General features: G+C 36.6%; 1 protein-coding gene across 1 annotated transcript; it reads right to left on the bottom strand.

The window, feature by feature from the left end:
- Positions 1-5,528: 5,528 nt before the first annotated feature.
- On the bottom strand, positions 5,529-12,260 carry LOC111993037 (poly [ADP-ribose] polymerase 2). Its single transcript, XM_024024887.2, has 16 exons — positions 12,129-12,260; positions 11,900-11,981; positions 10,339-10,574; positions 9,750-9,876; positions 9,458-9,513; positions 8,848-8,921; positions 8,598-8,644; positions 8,430-8,479; positions 8,074-8,136; positions 7,746-7,826; positions 7,443-7,553; positions 7,203-7,278; positions 6,936-7,078; positions 6,432-6,505; positions 6,118-6,220; positions 5,529-5,935 (listed from the first exon to the last, which is right to left on the bottom strand). The coding sequence occupies exons 1-16, from the start codon at positions 12,258-12,260 to the stop codon at positions 5,846-5,848; spliced, it is 1,545 nt and encodes a 514-aa protein (XP_023880655.2). The 3' UTR covers positions 5,529-5,845.
- Positions 12,261-16,956: the final 4,696 nt, after the last annotated feature.

The raw sequence follows: 16,956 nt of genomic DNA, 5'->3' as shown, positions 1-16,956 counted from the left end.
GGGGGGGGGGGGGGGGGGGGGGGGGGGGGGGGGGGGGGGGGGGGGGGGGGGGGGGGGGGGGGGGGGGGGGGGGGGGGGGGGGGGGGGGGGGGGGGGGGGGGGGGGGGGGGGGGGTGGGGGGGGGGGGGGGGGGGGGGGGGGGGGGGGGTGGAATTTCGAGGGGATGAGATGAGAGGCTTTCTACTTATGATATGAGATAATATTCAATGAATTGCATGCACAAATATTTGAAAAATACTACATGGTGAGTCAAATGAGTAGACTTTGTGAAGGTGTAAGTTTGATGGTTATAAATGATTTTTTTTCTTCTAAAGTTTTGCAACAATGGGTGATACTTACACTTGTCTCCTTATCAAAATTATCAAAATGAACCAAAATGATCACTAAAAAAAAATTAAAGTGATAGTTAAGTGTCATATAATTACTAAACCACATGCCTTCATGCTTCTTCTTCTTTTTTTTCTTTTTCCTTTTTTTTTTCTTTGTTACTCTCTCTCTTAAAAAAAAAAAAATGATTTTTATGGAGTGAAGATGCCTTCATTACAGGAATATTAAAAGGGTGGTAATTATGATTATCCACAATTTTAAAACTGACAAAAGGTCATAATTAGTTTAACTATTACTTTTTTCATATATAAGATTTAAATATTACCTTTATATATATATATGTATATATATATATATATATTAAAAATGAATACATCTATGCTTGGCCAACATAAGCCAATGAACACTATTTTTTGTTCACTTCCACCTGTCACAAGAGTGAATAAAGAATGAGAATGTCATAATTTAAAATCCATTAATATGCTTATAACTTACTAATAAAAAAATAAATGGAAGAGACCTCATAGATGATATATGTATGAGCTAAAATCCGAGGATCCTAAGTGGATTGGGCCGGAGTGATATCCGGGACAATTAATTTGAAGAGATGAATTTTTAGACTAACAATTAAAACTCAAACAATAGCTCTTAAAAAGAATTGATCACAACAGATATGATGAAACAAATCTCATGGGAGTAAAATAAGACTAGATTATATTTTTTCTTCCTCAAAAAATTTGAGGAGGGTTTGCACTTATGCAAAGACAAGGTTCAACAATTTTTTGTGTTCTTGGTACTCTCTCCTTTCTTTTTCTTAATCTCCAGATCAAATCCTTGTACACGGGGGATCTCTTCCTATTTATAGCCTCCATACTTCGATCCTGACCCTCCACTTAGATGGTAGATGATTCTTCTCCATGATACTTGTTTCATTCTTCTCCTCTTATTTCGAGGTGGTGCTGAGTAGGTAACAGGTTGTGGTTGTACTGTGCAAGTATCATTCAGTCATTAATGCGGTATACCTAATTGGTATCATGCATTTAATGAGAAGGTGATAGTATCTCTACTAGGAAGTTTCCTCCAAGACCTATCCAGGTCTATTACTATTACCTTCTTCGGATTGATACGTTTGGGCTTAACCCATAAATTTTGTAGCCTCCTCGGACTAGTCACTTCCTCAAATGGTCTTTTTCCTTGGTTCATGTGGGCTTAGATAGCTCATTCATATCTCTAGTTGGGCCAAATTAGAGCCCATCTAAAGCCCAATTTGCCATTTGTCCCTTTGGTCCCCACAATATAAAATAGCGTTTGGTTGTAAGAATTTAATATCCTTTTGACATCCATTGTGATATTATAATTTATATATATGTTTGTGGATTGAACTCTATCTTCTCCTCCTCTACTATTTACCTATCTTCAAAAAAAAATCCAAAGAACATAATTTGCTCTAAATATTTCCTTCGTATCACTTGTTAAATAGCAAAATAATGATGACAGTGCTGGAATTATCGGCTTATCTTTGTGTGTGCTCATCTATTTATCATATTGCATTCATGTTAAATGTCCTGTACATGTTGCTATTCATAATTCCTTGAATGGGGCTTTTAATTTGCTCTGTTAAATTATGATGACCAATTGTAAGTAATTCAGACCAATATAATGTAAAGGAGCCTATATAGTTAAAAACCGAGAGAGAGAAAGAGAGAGAGAGAGCATAAGGTTTTTGGTTTACTTTAGTCGCTACCAATTGTCTTATAACATTATCAACTGCACCACACTTTTAGTGAAAGGTCAAAATTTACCTGAAAAAGATACGATCATGGTCAGTGGTCACCTAGCTATTTCATGTAATTATTAACTCTACTAGGCAACTCTTCTACAGTTAAATCCTCAGACTACCCAACAACTGTTCAATGAGAGAGCTAGCCAAATAAAAATAACACCTCTCTCTCTCTCTCTCTCTCGTTTACGTGCTTTATACATGGTTAAAGACCTACATGTGCATAGAATTGGCCTCAAAAGAAGTTGTCAATTTTAAAGTAAACACAGAAGGTAGAAAAGCAAAAATTGAGTGATAGCATTACCTACTACAAGTTCACGCAGTTGGGACTTGCGTGGCAGCTAGGTTGAAGAGACAAGGGTGAGGAACCCATGTTGGAGAAGGGGAGCACGTGCAAAGAGTTCACTGGCATCTGAGAGAGCCAAGTGCATTGCACGTGCCCTGCTTCTCCAACAAGGAGCTTCCCACCCATCAAGTCTGTACACACGTTGAAGTATGGTGGGTGTAACTTTAGTTGAAATGGATAGAGGAAGAAACACTGTATTTATAGGTGCAAATTGGTGAGGGAGAGAGTGAATTTAATGACCATGGTATAGGACTTAAAGAGCAATGAGTAAATTCGAAGTGTGGGTGTGGAGAAACATCTGTGCCAAGCCATGCCATGCCATCATGCTAGTATATCTAAAGAGACCCAAAAAGGTTGTTGTCTGCCTTATTTCCAAAAAAGCCAGCAACCCTTTGCTCCTCTTTAAGGATTCAATGCAGAGAGAGACAAACACAAGCCTCTAAAACCTCTTTTCCTATCGATGCAATGCAATGCGATGCAATGCTAGCCTTTGGGTCAAGAATCTCTTAGGCCAATGATGTTGGGAGTTGGGACCCACCAACATGTGGGGCATGGGCCTACATGCCCCTCTCTCTTCCTAGATCAAAACTATTGGGGTGGGGCCAATTTGTAAGGTGAATCGGTGATCACCTTTTACTTTTTGGAAAGAATTGGATGGTGCAAGCAGAGGAGAAAGAATAATGAAGAGTGCACGTAGGCTTTGCGTGTTGGGCGCAAAGTTTTTGAGTGGGGTATGTCATATGTGTGTGTGTGTGAGTCTGAGTGTGAGTTTTTGAGAAAGGCTGGGAGGCTCCCTAGGCAGATATGATTCTCTAGATGCAGTAGGCCTCAGCTTTTCCCCCTAAAAATTTGTGGTGGTTTCATTGGATGGGACTTCAAGAATTTCAAAGCTCCTGCTGATATATTTACAAGTTAATATTATGTCCACATTAAGCAAACTGTGTAAAGCTTTGAAGATGGAAGACATCATGCATTTTCACCACCAAAAGAATTGAAGCATGCATATGTGAAGTTAATTCCTCACCATTCACACTAATATGTCGTGTGTGGCCACTTCTTCTTTCTTTTTTTCTTTTTTTTAGATAAGCAAGAAATTTCATTAAGCATCAAACAATAACAGTGCAGTACAACAACTCAAACAACAACTTTCAACTTAGTAAAACACCTACAACCAGATTGCTGAATTATTTTGGGGTTTCATGTGTTATTTTCGAGCTACTTTGAGAGATTTGATTGGTCCTAGGTTCGAATCCTACTCGGAGAGATTTGATTTAATTTGAATTAATGAATTCAGAAGAAAGGTTCACCATATTCTACTATTGAATAAAATTTGGATAAACATTATGTCTCACTTGAATTGCTCCATCTATCCTCACGAGGAAATAAGAAATGAATTCTCAGTACACCCGACCGGTTATAGATGTTATGCTGGCATCATTGTCCTACAACACTTTTTTATGCATGTGAACTCCAAATTTTAGCTTCAAATGCATACTTCCTTTTACTAGTCAAGGCATGCGATCTTGGTTTTTTCTTTGGGTACTGGTTTTTTGGTGTGGAATGTTGGCAGTATCATATATAAGATTGATCAAGCATGATTCAAGCCACTAAATTATAGTGTAATTTAGTATTATAATTGTTCACTCCTTGCCTCTTTCAATCCCATAAATTTGTGTTTGTCTTTGTAAAACTTACATGAAAGTTGGATATAATAGAATAACCCAATATATCAATGAATTTATAGCCTAATAATAGTGCTTCTCCTCTTGCAATGGAGGCCTGAAATTTGATTCAATAAAGAGGTCTGAAGTTTGATTCATTACAGATACAGATTTTGTGAGATAAGATTTTGTGAGGTTTTATGAGACAAGAAAATTAATGGTGTATCTGTTGTCTATTATAAAAAGTGAAATACATTAAATATCCACTCGATATTATATGAGAAATTGCAGTCGTGATCAGAATGACAATGTGAATTGCAAAAACCCATCATTACAGCCTACTGCAATCTTCATTGCTAAAGAAGATATTTACGTCAAGATTAAAAAGAAGACAGACATTGTCTGCATGCTTAGCTCTGTTGTTTATCTGAAGAGACATAATATAAATGCAGCAAAGCAACAACAATGTGGACACATTCCTTCATGGCTGATGCATTAAAGAGTCGGTGAGGTTTATTACATTCACAGTGCTTTTTAATGATGAGTAGAAACTGTTCCAGTCTTGAATCACTATATATTGTCTTGTGGAAGAAGAACATAGATTCAGGTTGAGGTCATCATCAAATCTAGGGACTTAAATACTGGCGTGTACATGAACTGGTGCAGTAAATGCTTTATTTGGTCATACACTCTTATGTATTCAAAGGGCGTTTGAAACTCAATCATGCCTCCAAGAAATTAAATTCTACCATACTTGATGCATATGTTTGACTTTGCCTCAGGACTGAGGAACAGCAACAAAACAAAAGGTACTTGAATGTGCATTAACATTGGGAGTGGAAATATTTGAGTTCTTTTCTTGGACCTACTACTATCCAATCAAATCTAATGCATCCGAGTACCGTACTTGCTATATTTTATCACAAGTTATATACTTTTTACTATATTTTATAAGTGGTGATAATTACATACAGTATACGAAACACACAACTGAAATCATGTTAACACAATTTTAGTTATAATTAGCATTATATGACATCAATGTTAGCAAGTTGGTAATGGTAGGTTAAGGGCAGAATTATAGACTAATATAGTTACCCTTCCCCTTGGAGAGGATTAAAGAGGAGCAACGCCCTCTTATGTATCATAGCTTTCTAATTACATTGTCTTTTTGGTATATAATTTAGTATATAAATTGAAAACTGTGTTTGAAAAAGCTTATTTTTAATAGCGAGATCCTATATAAATTATAGTAAGTTACTCACTGAAAAAAGCACTGCTCAAAAAATTATGCCTAAGAAAGCTAGGCTAAATAAGCCTAAACAAACACATGATTTAGGTCCTCTTCTTTAAATGCCTCTGTTTCTTTAAGAACTGACATGACTGGATTGTAAGCAACTGGTTAAGAAGATGGTACTGCAACCAGGGTCATTGAAATTTTGAAATGGCCAAATTCAAAATGACAGAAAACCAATTTCTAATGCTTGACTGCTCATAATTCATTCAAAATCTTTTAAAGAAGATATGATAACCCATGAATTAAGCTGAAAATCACATCTATAAGAGACATATTTACAACTCATTTTCATATCATATTACATTCAAGCGCTGGGTATGGCACATTCTTTTTGTTCACATTGGCAACCCCACCCCCAAGAAAGACGGGGAAAAGAAGCCCCCCTTTCCCAGCTAGCAAATCTGCAAAATGGAATCACCTTCCGATACCAGTCATCACTTGAAATTGAAATTCACTTGAATGATATAGCGCATTCTAATCTGATCGACATTGTAAACTATGTATTCGTTGTATAATAAATCACCCTGCAAGAAGAATTTGAATTTTAGAAGACATACACTAAGCTATGTACCCTCATAATTAAGTGCCCTACACAAATATTGAACAAAAGGTAAAACAATCCCAACCAAAAAAAAAAGGAGGAACAAAACACATGACAGTTTCTAAATTTTACTGCCAAAATTTTCTAACTCATGATGCATTATACCTTATGGTTCATATGTTTAGCTCTTCCGAGGGGAACAACAACACCATCCTCAAGTGTCTGAGCTTCTGAGAGATCTGGTGCAGTACCTCCAACACCTTTTGTACTGCAACAAAACATCAGATTTTAATCCACATCGACTTTAAAAGTCTTCAATATGATAATTAGTCTTGACATTACTAGCAATTCCATGAGCGCATTTTCATACTTCAACCATTGAATTTGGCAATTCCACTTTTCAGTGCAAGGCAGATGGAATGATTCAGGTGTCAATAAAAATAATTAAAAAAAGAAAAGGAAAAAAAAGACAAACAAACCTTAGCTTCCCCTCTGGCAACTTATCAGCATCATATTTTGCACTTAGAAGCTCAGCCATGTCACCCAGAGCTACCTGAAAAGTAAATTGTTTAAGTCTTATGACAGCAGTTATCAAGGAGGAGTGAAGGACTACACAAATTTTATGGGTCTAAAAGAAAATAAGAAAAAATAGCGTTACTCCCAGAAGACTAATCTGGGTAGAATAGACCAACTCAGCCAGAAATAAGATACATTCTGGGAGAGTGGGAACACATACAGATTACTGATATATAAGTCCAAACTCCTGTTGGAATGTTGGGCTTCAATGTAGAACAGAAAAAGGGTAAATATTCATATAGTTGTCCAGCAAGACCCATCTGTCCGTGAGTGGTAATCTTGTGCATACATCTTACCATTAATGAAATGTAAGACATTTTTGCATACGGTCGGTGATATGAATGTGTTCCACCCCAAAAGAATGTCTTTTCATATAACAATAATGTTTTTACAGCATAAAGAACAACCTCACACAAAAGCAGCACGCCAGCCTTGGAACCATGAGAAGCATAGCAATAATTTGCACTTTTGGAGAACATGTCAGCAAAGTAAACACCCTTCCCAAACATGTAACCTGTTACAGGTGCTTCAGGTGGAGCTATGCGCAAACCTGATAGAATACAAGTTAGGCTTAAATATTTTTAAGTTATTGATGGAAATTTTCAGATCACATGATGTGAAAACACACACACACACTTATTAGTACTTATGAATCTTGAGAGGAAAATAATGACCTTGGGATAAAATGCCAGTCCAATTTGTAAGCCGAGAACCATGCCATAAGAGCATTCTATTTTTCACACTGTTAAACTGCTTGCAGGAGTAATAGGCAGTTAAATTAGGACTTAAAACCTAACAAATTACTTGTATATCAGAACCTAATGAAATAAATAAAAAATTGCTAAAAAATATCTGCAATGATAGAAATATTTTGTAATAAAGGTTTTTTATGTTCACATAAAATGCCTCGTCACCTTTTTGAAGCGTTCAGATTCACCCTCTCTTGATACCCTGAATATTTGAACAATGTCCACAGTGTAATTTGAGTGTGTTTTTGCATGAGTGTTCTGCATATATTTTGCAACCTGAAAAGATGAGGAAACAAAAACTATGTATCAGATCTATATACCAAAGTGGGCAGCTAATAAACCAACTCATGGAGTCATAAGCTATATTTTGCATGTATTATACTTTGGGGTTGGGGGCATTCTTTTTACTGTCCTTTGGTGAGTGTGTGTGTAAATAAGTATTACTGTTAAAACTTCTGAGGCTATTACCATAGAGAATTCCTCAGAATCAACTTCAAGAGGTGACAGTTCAGAATGAAGCCGTTGGTAATGAGAATACAAGGGGTCACCCTACAATGATGGCAGAGGTGTAAATAAGTAGATTACAGTAGTGATAAATAAAAATATAAGCTAACTCACTATGATTAAGTAGGACCATTTTCTCTGATGTCTTAAATGGAATGATATAAATAATTCGGACCATGTGCTCTTTGCATATATTACAATGGCTTCTTAAAAACATGCAAATATGACTTTCAGAAACTTTTTAGACACAGCCAGTCAATTATTAAAAAGGAGAGAAGTGAATAAGTAATACCTCTGTTCCAGTGTCATCTTTCAACAGCTTTGTTGCAACCTCAATTTCAGACAGGGCCTCAACCTTCAATTAGATGCAAGAAGTTGATCAGATCAGTGTTCTCATAATCAATAGCAACTGAATAAATTTCCAAATACAACCAAAATCTGACTGATAGGCCACAGCAGGGGGTTACAAAAAAGGATATTATAGCATCTAATATCACTGGAAATAAAATAATATAATACCAAAGTTGTCAAGAAAATAATTAAATCCCAAAGTAGGGTCCTACGTCCGCCCTCCACAACCGAAACAAGAAGATATGAAGTTAACTGTGACAATATGGATATATTGAATTAAAGAAAAAAAGGGATTACCATTTCCAACTTGTGTTTCAACTTCTGAGGAGAGTCAATTACAAATTCACCTGCATCATTTACTCTTACATATTAAAATAGATGCCATTTTTGAGAGAAAATAGACAACCCAAACTATTATATCCCTAGTTTATTAAGTGTATAGTGGAGAAAAAAGAGAGGACTTACGCATTTTCTTAAATCCGAAGTCATGGGGAATAACAGTGTAGAATTCTCTACAAGAAACCATTGATTGAAATTGGAATCTCAAACTTCTTGAAACTAGAATGCATGATTCAAAACCAAAACAACGTAAAAAGAAAAATAGTGTGCTTTATAAACAAACATCAGATGTGCTGTTTAAAATGCAAAGCTAATTTAGTCAAGCACTTGAAAAATACACTGTAACAGCTCTCTAGCAAAGAAGGAAAAATCTTACCCACTTAATTGCTCAAGTTTTCTCCTATCAGATTGGCCAATCACATCAGCAATCCTCTTCAGGACATCATAACCCTAGACATTGTCAAAGAAAATTAGTTCATGGAGTGTTCTCAGAAAACAGTGGTACAAGAAATAAGACAAAAGATATTGCAACATAAAACTACAGCACACAAGTGTAGGCAGAGGAACAATGCACAACCCATTTAAAAGCTAGGAAGCACAGACACAGAAACAGACATAGGCACAAGTATGGGTACAGCATGAGCAATTTCTCAAAAATTATAACATGAAATAACTAGTACGATACTGGTATGACACGAGTTAGACATGAATACAACACGGGTATGACACCCTAAATGAAGTGTCCGTACTTCCTAGTTTAAAAGTTTAGTTGATTTTAGGATAATTAATCATTGAAAATTCCTGTCAAAATTTCTTCATGATATCCTTCTTAGTGTGAATCCCTCTAAGTATTCCCTAAAAGTAGCCAATCAATAAAATAGAGATTTTTCTCAAATACACATAACTAATAGTATATTCTATTATAATTTTATCTCCAAATCAAATATAAGCAAAAGGAAACTTCCTTGCATCCAATAAAGACTTACCTTCATAATTGTTGATTTGCTCAGCTTTCCAAGTGGCAGTTTATTAGCATTGTATCCTAAATGATTATGTACAAATCAAATCTTTGTAAAAATAATTAAAGAGAAACAATTACCATGTCAATGAAATATATTTTGACAATAGCATATCAATAAAATATTACAACTCAAAGGAAAGCATCCATCAAAACACACTTCATTTTTTAAATGAACTTAACAATTATTTGTCATGCTTTAGCATTTTTATGATCATCTGCATGATATCCTCTATAAAGTAAATGATTGATCAACTAACCAATTTCCATCATTTGCTGCTTCATCATGCTGACATTGCAGATAAGAGAGATAAATTTTGCAACGCGTGCCTCAAGTTGTGTTTCCCGAGGTTGAATTCCTAAAGCAGAGTCAGGCTTTTCTTTGACCTGATAATCATTATTAAGTATTCAGTAGCAAAGAAAATATAATATGGTTCTCTCTTCTTTCTATTTTTGGTCAAACAGAAATATGGGATACGGAACAGGGATGATACATCCTTATACCTCCCACTCTTCAAAGCAGAGAGATAAAACTTCACTAAAAATGCCTTGTAGCAACCTAATGATGTTCAAAAATACACCTATCTGGAAGGTGCTTAAAAATCCACACCCCCACAACACCTTCTGTAAATGAGACACCCATCGTCACTGATGCACAGTGAAGCCAAAAATAAAATTTGTTCCATACATGAGAAGTGAGAACAGAAATCAATAAAGTCGCCTTTCTTTCGCTTCCTTTTTTATTGCACAAGGGAGAGGGGCTGGTGTTTTCTTGTTAAAAAAATGACATCTACTTCAAGCATTCGGCACTTTAGGGAAAAATATAAATTTAGAATCAGGAGTACTCACATCTGATTCTTTTTCCTGCTCACCATAATCCATTTCCAACCAAGTATAACTCTTTGGGTGGCAAATGAACTCTTTTCGAGTGGACCAGTGGTTCTTGGTCTTGGCAAAGAATTTCTGTTCAAACTCCTGGATTGCACTGTCACGTGATGTATAAGGACCAAATAACTTGTCTTGACCCTTTATACCTACTCTCCCCCACCTATTGTAAACCATGAACGTACTGCCATCATCAGATTCTGCAAGTAATGTTGAAATAATATCAGTAAGAGTTCAGGATACTAGATTACTAGTGCAACAAAGTAAACAAACCAAGTTCAAATGCATTACCAAACTAGATTATATGCTCAAGCTTGGTTCATTTTCTTGTCAAGAAAGTTCATACTTCTTCACATGCTACTTGCTTCTTCACATGCTAATAATTAATAACTAAATTTCGTTGAAACTATATTACTTGGGTTAATTAGATAGAATGATAAGTTGCTTTGGCACAAAATAGGAAAGGGTCTCGTTACAATTACAAATACACCCTCCTCTATTTATCCTTGGATCCTTTACTCATAATGATTTTAATTTATAAAAATACAGAAATTAAATTTACCAACCTTGTAATGTTAAAAAGTATACTTAGGCTCTGTTTGGATACTGCTTATTTTGTTGAAAACTGAAAACTAAAAATATTGTAGCAAAATAATTTTTAAATGTGTGAATAGTACTGTGAGACCCATTTTTAATGAAAGTTTTGTTGAAAAAAGATGTTTGTGGGTCCCGTGAATAATGCATGGGACCCACTGGAACTTAGTTAACGCTCTTCTCCCAAAAAAAAAAAAAAAAACTCAGACGCAGGATAAGCTTTATCCAAACAGGTACTTACTTTGATTACAAAATTGACTTTCTAAATTATCAATAAATTTCAAATAATAAGTTCCACTTCAAGGGGATCTAGGGATATGAAGTCCAGTGTGGTGAACTAACATTTGATGTCTCATGAATTTATTTACAAACTTACAAAATTCAATCTATATATTTCAAATATTTATACATATATACATATAAAATTATATATTCTTTCGTTGGGCATCGTACAGACAAGCTTGTTTACAAGTACGTTATTACATATGAGCTCGGCTTTTTAATAATCAAGCCTAAATTTAGGCTTTAGCTTAGCTCTTTTACTAAATAAACAAGCGAAAGCCAGATAATTTGGACCTCAAATTTAAAAAATAAAAACAACCGGCATTGTTATCATAAGAAGCTTCACAGTTCACAAATTGAATTTAAATCTTTACTCAAGCCTATAACTGTTTCTGGTTGGTTGCATAGACCATGTCACACCAATTTATCAGTGCAAAAACATGTCCAGTTTGGAGAAGAGGAGTGGGTATAGTGCATAATCAATAAATTTGAGAAACAACCAGGGATTGAATCAACTAGAACTATAAATTTTTTTTCATTCAAACATCACTATTGACACAACTTCCTACTCAACATACTTTCATGATTCGAAATGAATTAACCAAAAACTATTAGAGTAAATAAAATTTGCAGGGAATCAAGAGCTAACCAAGAGCTTGAATCACGTAAAATTTATTATTATTATCGCCAACATTTGTCTTGTTCAACATGGCATCATATATTTCATCACCCTACATCATAAAAAGCAACATTCAGTCCAAATTCAGAAAGCCAAATACCAACCAGAACACTAAAAAAATTATTGATATTGATTACATTCTACTGAACAAAACCTCTACTCATTCACTACATTGTGCTACAATAACTATAAGACTTGCCAACTGCAAAACATGGTAATGGGCCTTTATGTCATCTGGAAGCCATTGATCCAGCACTGCCGCGCCCTTTTTGGTCGCTGTTACAATCTTCTCCTCCTTGCTTTCACGTTCTTCTTCATCAGCTGGCACCATCAAATTTATAAATTAAATAAACTCCCCAACTCAATCAGAACCAATCCGTAAAAAATAAAAAAGCTCCACTCCTCCGTTGTGAAAACAACTCAAAAGAAATGCAATGCAAATAGTGTTAGCTTCACATTCTCTTAGGCTCCATAACAATAAATTATCAATTGTCCCAATAGCTTAAACTATTAGAACACTCCATCTCACGTGGGGCCTAGACTCCCCCTAAATGGGAGGTAGAGTGGAGACAAGGTTTGAGACCATCGCTCTAATTCTATTATAAATTATTGATTGTCCAAAAGCTTAAGCTATCATGATATGATAAATTCAATCACTTAATCATATTCTACACACATTTTTTTTTTTTTTGATAAGTAAGAAAGAAGTATATTCAAGAAACTACCTCATGAAAACAACATAAGGCAGGCATAGGATACAGGGGAGGAAACAAACAGAGAAACAACAAAACAAACAACAACCAACAAAAACTAAGACCAAAGAAGAGAACTGAGGAACAAAGGGAGAGAGTCACTAGAGGTGAGTCTCCAAGCTCTAGACCAATCAAATAGAGAGCCACTAAAGAAAGCTAGCAACTGATCATCGGTTTTATCCTTGTCTTCAAAAGTTCGCCAGTTTCGCTCCCTCCAGATACACCACATTAGACAAAGAGGAACTAAATTCCAAATGCTAGAGGAGTGCTTTCCTAACCAATTCCACCACCCAAAAAGCGTATCTGCAACTGATCTTGGCATAACCCAAGAGATCCCAAAAGATCTGAAAACCAAGCTCCACAGTTGATGAGCTTTGACACAATGGAGAAGCAAATGATTCACCGTCTCCCCGCTACATCGACACATAATGCACCAGTCAACAAAATCAAAGCCTCTACCCAGTCAAAGAGTAAAAAAAAAAAAAAAAAAAAAAAAAAACAAAACAAACAAAAAGTCCAAAGCCCGCGCTGAGTCTATCGTGCTGTGCACTCTTCTCGCTGAAGCGACGACGTTTAAGGTTGTTACAACCTCGTTTATATGACCCTCGCCTCAGTGAAGCTTTTCAACTTCTTACTCCAAAGTTCAAACGCATACAGCTCTGTGTCTCTGTGCGAATTCATGGCAATACAACAGCTTAAAGTAGAAGAACTCCGAACAAACTCTGCCAACGCGGACTCAGTACCACCGGAACCAAACCCACTCTGGTCCAGCCCTCTCTGTCTCTCACATTTATAAAACTTTCTCTCTCTTTTGTAAGTCTCAACTGAATGTTTTCTTTGACAGGTTCGAAGACTCGGAGCAGCGCTACGCAAAGAAAACAAGCAATCAGCGGGTGCAGACGATGGTTTGTCAGCCAATAAGAAGAGAGATAGAGACTCGGAAAATGGGGATTCAATTGGGTCCCAGCAGAAAATCATGGCCGTTGAGAAGTTTAGAGAAATGGGCATTCAGCAATTGCGTCAACAAGCTGCTCTTCGAGGCATTTCCGCAACTGGGTCTAAGAAAGAACTCATAGAAAGACTCTCTAAAGATTCAAACCACGATTTACAGGACTGTCCTCAAGGTATCTACTCTTTTTTTTCTTTCTTTCTCTGTGCTGTGTTTGGTTGCTGAGAAAATGTAGGAAATGAGGAACTAGGCAACTGGATTTGCGAGTTCAATACCGACTGGTTACTGTCGTATATGTAGTATAACATGGTTCGTCTGTGGAATTCAAAAAGTTTTGTTTTGATTTAGCTTCTTTGAGGTGTTTTTATAGTTTTATGTGTGTAGAATAGTTTTGTGGGAGGTAGACAGATTCTTGACTCTGTCCTCATTGCTAATGAGTGTGTTGATAGTCGAGTGAAGAGCAAGATTCCGGGGGTCATTTGCAAGCTAGACATTGAGAAAGCTTATGATCATGTGAATTGGGAGGCTCTACTAGATCTATTGAAGAGAATGGGCTTTGGGGAGAAGTGGTGTAGATGGATTTGCATTTGCATCTCTACTGTTCAGTTCTCTATTTTGGTTAATGGGGCTCCAGCAGATTTTTTTAGGAGCACGAGGGGTCTGAGACAAGGGGATCCTTTATCTCCTATGCTGTTTCTGGTCATTATGGAGGTTTTAAGTAGGATGTTGAAGAGAATTGAAGGCGCCGGCCTGATCAGGGGTTTCAAGGCTAAGGGTAGAAGGGGGGAAGGGGAATGTGTATCGCATCTTTTGTTTGCGGATGATACTATTTTGTTCTGTGATGCGGAAGTGGAGCAGATCCTTCATGTCCGAATGCTTCTCCTCTGTTTTCAGGCAGTGACAGGTTTGAAGGTTAATGTCTCGAAGAGTGAGATGGTTCCAATTGGGGAGGTTTATAATTTGCAAGCATTGGCTGAGATTCTAGGTTTTAGGATTGGGACTTTGCCTATGACCTACCTCGGTATGCCGTTGGGGACTTCTCATAAGTCCCCCTCTATCTGGAACCCTATATTGGGGAAAATTAAGCGGAAGTTGGCTGGGTGGAAGAAGTTGTATCTGTCAAAAGGTGGAAGACTGACGTTGCTTAAGAGTACTCTTGCTAGCCTTCCTACCTATTATCTATCTCTCTTTACCATCCCCTCGCATGTGGCTAATAAGATTGAGAAGATGCAAAGGGATTTCTTGTGGGGGGATTCAAAAGCTCATTTGGTAGGGTGGAATAAGGTGTGTGCTTCTAAGGCGAACGGTGGTTTGGGAGTAAGGAAGATTACTACTTTTAACCAGGCTCTCCTAGGAAAATGGTTGTGGCGGTTTGGGGTTGAAGAGAATCGTCTTTGGAGGAGGGTTGTAGCTCTGAAGTTTGGGGAAGAGTGGGGGGGTTGGTCTTCCAAGTTCGGTAGGGGTGTCCACGGGTGTGGCTTATGGAGAAGCATCCGGAAAGGTTGGGAGGTGTTTAGAAAATTCATTCAGTTCGAGGTAGGGGTGGGGGATAGAGTGAAATTTTGGACAGATCAGTGGTGTGGGGAATCACCACTCTATATTTCCTTCCCGGCTGTGTATGGGATTGCTTATTATAGAGAGGCATCTGTGGCCTCTTCTCTGGAAAGGTTAGGGTCTGCGGATAGGAGAAGCTGGAATGTTCGATTGCTCAGGGACCCAAATGATTGGGAGTCAGGTGAGGTGGAGGCTTTCTTTCGAACCTTGGGCTCTAATTTACCTAAATCAGAGCACGGAGACCGTATGAGGTGGAAGTTGTCGAAGAAGGGGGATTTTAACATCCGCTCTTTCTATGATAAGCTTCGGAGTCCCTCGCCTATTATCTTTCCTTGGAAAGGTATTTGGAAGGTTAAGACCCTCCGCCGCGTCTCTTTCTTTGTTTGGACTGCAGTTTGGAGAAGATCCGTACAGGGGACAATTTGCANGTTGTAAACATTAAAAAAAAAAAAAAAATTATTGGAGAGAGAGAGAGAGAAAGAGGAAGAGAGGAAAGAGAGATGAAGGAGAATGAAAGAAACAATTTTTTTTTTTTAATATTATTTGATTTTGTAGTTTATATTATTTTATTGAGTTGAATGTAAAAATAAAAACTGAGATGTTGGGTGTATTGTTAAATAAGTTGGTAAAATAAATAAAGTAGTGTTTTATGATGTAAAAAAAAAAGTAATTTTTTTTACATCTTGAATGTGAATGTTATAAGCTTGGTTTGGTATAATTTATTTTTATGGACTTATTTAGCTTAAAAATATATATATTTAAAATAAATAAATAAATAAATAAATAAATAACTAGGTAGCCAAGAGTTTGTAGCTCAATTTATACTTTATGGGAAAAAGTATAATTATGCCTCAAAAAAAATTGAAATTTTAATATACAGTACTAAAGCAAGTAAGCTAATTAAGCAAACCAAACCCCCAAAAAAAAATTCTCTAAAAAAATAGCACCAAACTATCACCAATACATTTTGAAGTTTAATCACAATTTTTCATTGCATCAGAAATAGGCCAGTCTCTATTATACATTGTCATATTACACACAAATTAAGTACATACAATTCACATTTCAGTTCAAAACCATTTGAACTAAAATCATGAAAAATAATATGTACCTAGTTTTGAGACTCTTCACATGATACAAACACTTCAACAAACAGGAACATTCAAATCATTCTAATTCCCCCCTAAAATTTTCCTCCGTATGTTACCGTCGTCACTCGTTAAACATCCTTATTTGGCACCATACCAACACCTCCGGTTAAAACTACTTTTATTAATACTATTCACAATTCACAATGTATCAATTCAACATTTGTAATGAAAAAAAAAAAAAAAAAATTGCACCTCAAACTAATTATCTTTAAAATATTTTTCCATGAAGTGTAAAAGTGACATTATTTCAATAAGAACTTATCATTTCAGTTAGGGTTGTCCATGGGTCGGTCTAGGTCGAATTTGTGCCTAACCTAGAATCAACTCAACCACATTAGGTCTCCAAAATCTAGACCCGTTGCCGACTTGTAAGATGAGTTGGTTCGGGCGTGTCGGATATCGGTCGGTGTTGATTAGACTCGGTGAAGAAGAAAATTGCCGAAACATGCCAAAAATGGCTGAAATCCGGATGGAACTGGCTGAAATCCGCTAGATTTGGCCTACACATGGCTGAATCTAGCAAGATTTCTAAAAGAACTTGCCGAATCTCAACAAATCTGTCGAGATCTTGACAAGATCTCACCGGATAGCGACATATCTAGCAACAAATGATCGAAAACT

This window comes from Quercus suber, unplaced genomic scaffold, assembly GCF_002906115.3.
Source record: "Quercus suber isolate HL8 unplaced genomic scaffold, Cork oak 2.0 scaffold_103, whole genome shotgun sequence".
NCBI classification, from domain to species: domain Eukaryota; kingdom Viridiplantae; phylum Streptophyta; class Magnoliopsida; order Fagales; family Fagaceae; genus Quercus; species Quercus suber.
This window is presented reverse-complemented; position numbering and strand designations above follow the sequence as displayed.

Coding starts and splice junctions, on each gene's coding strand:
- LOC111993037 (XM_024024887.2), bottom strand. CDS start 12,260: ATGGTGCCAGCTGATGAAGAAGAACGTGAAAGCAAGGAGGAGAAGATT. Junction 10,575..11,899: donor TTACGTGATTCAAGCTCTTG/GTTAGCTCTTGA, acceptor CATTACTTGCAG/AATCTGATGATGGCAGTACG. Junction 9,877..10,338: donor AGCAGGAAAAAGAATCAGAT/GTGAGTACTCCT, acceptor AATGATTATCAG/GTCAAAGAAAAGCCTGACTC.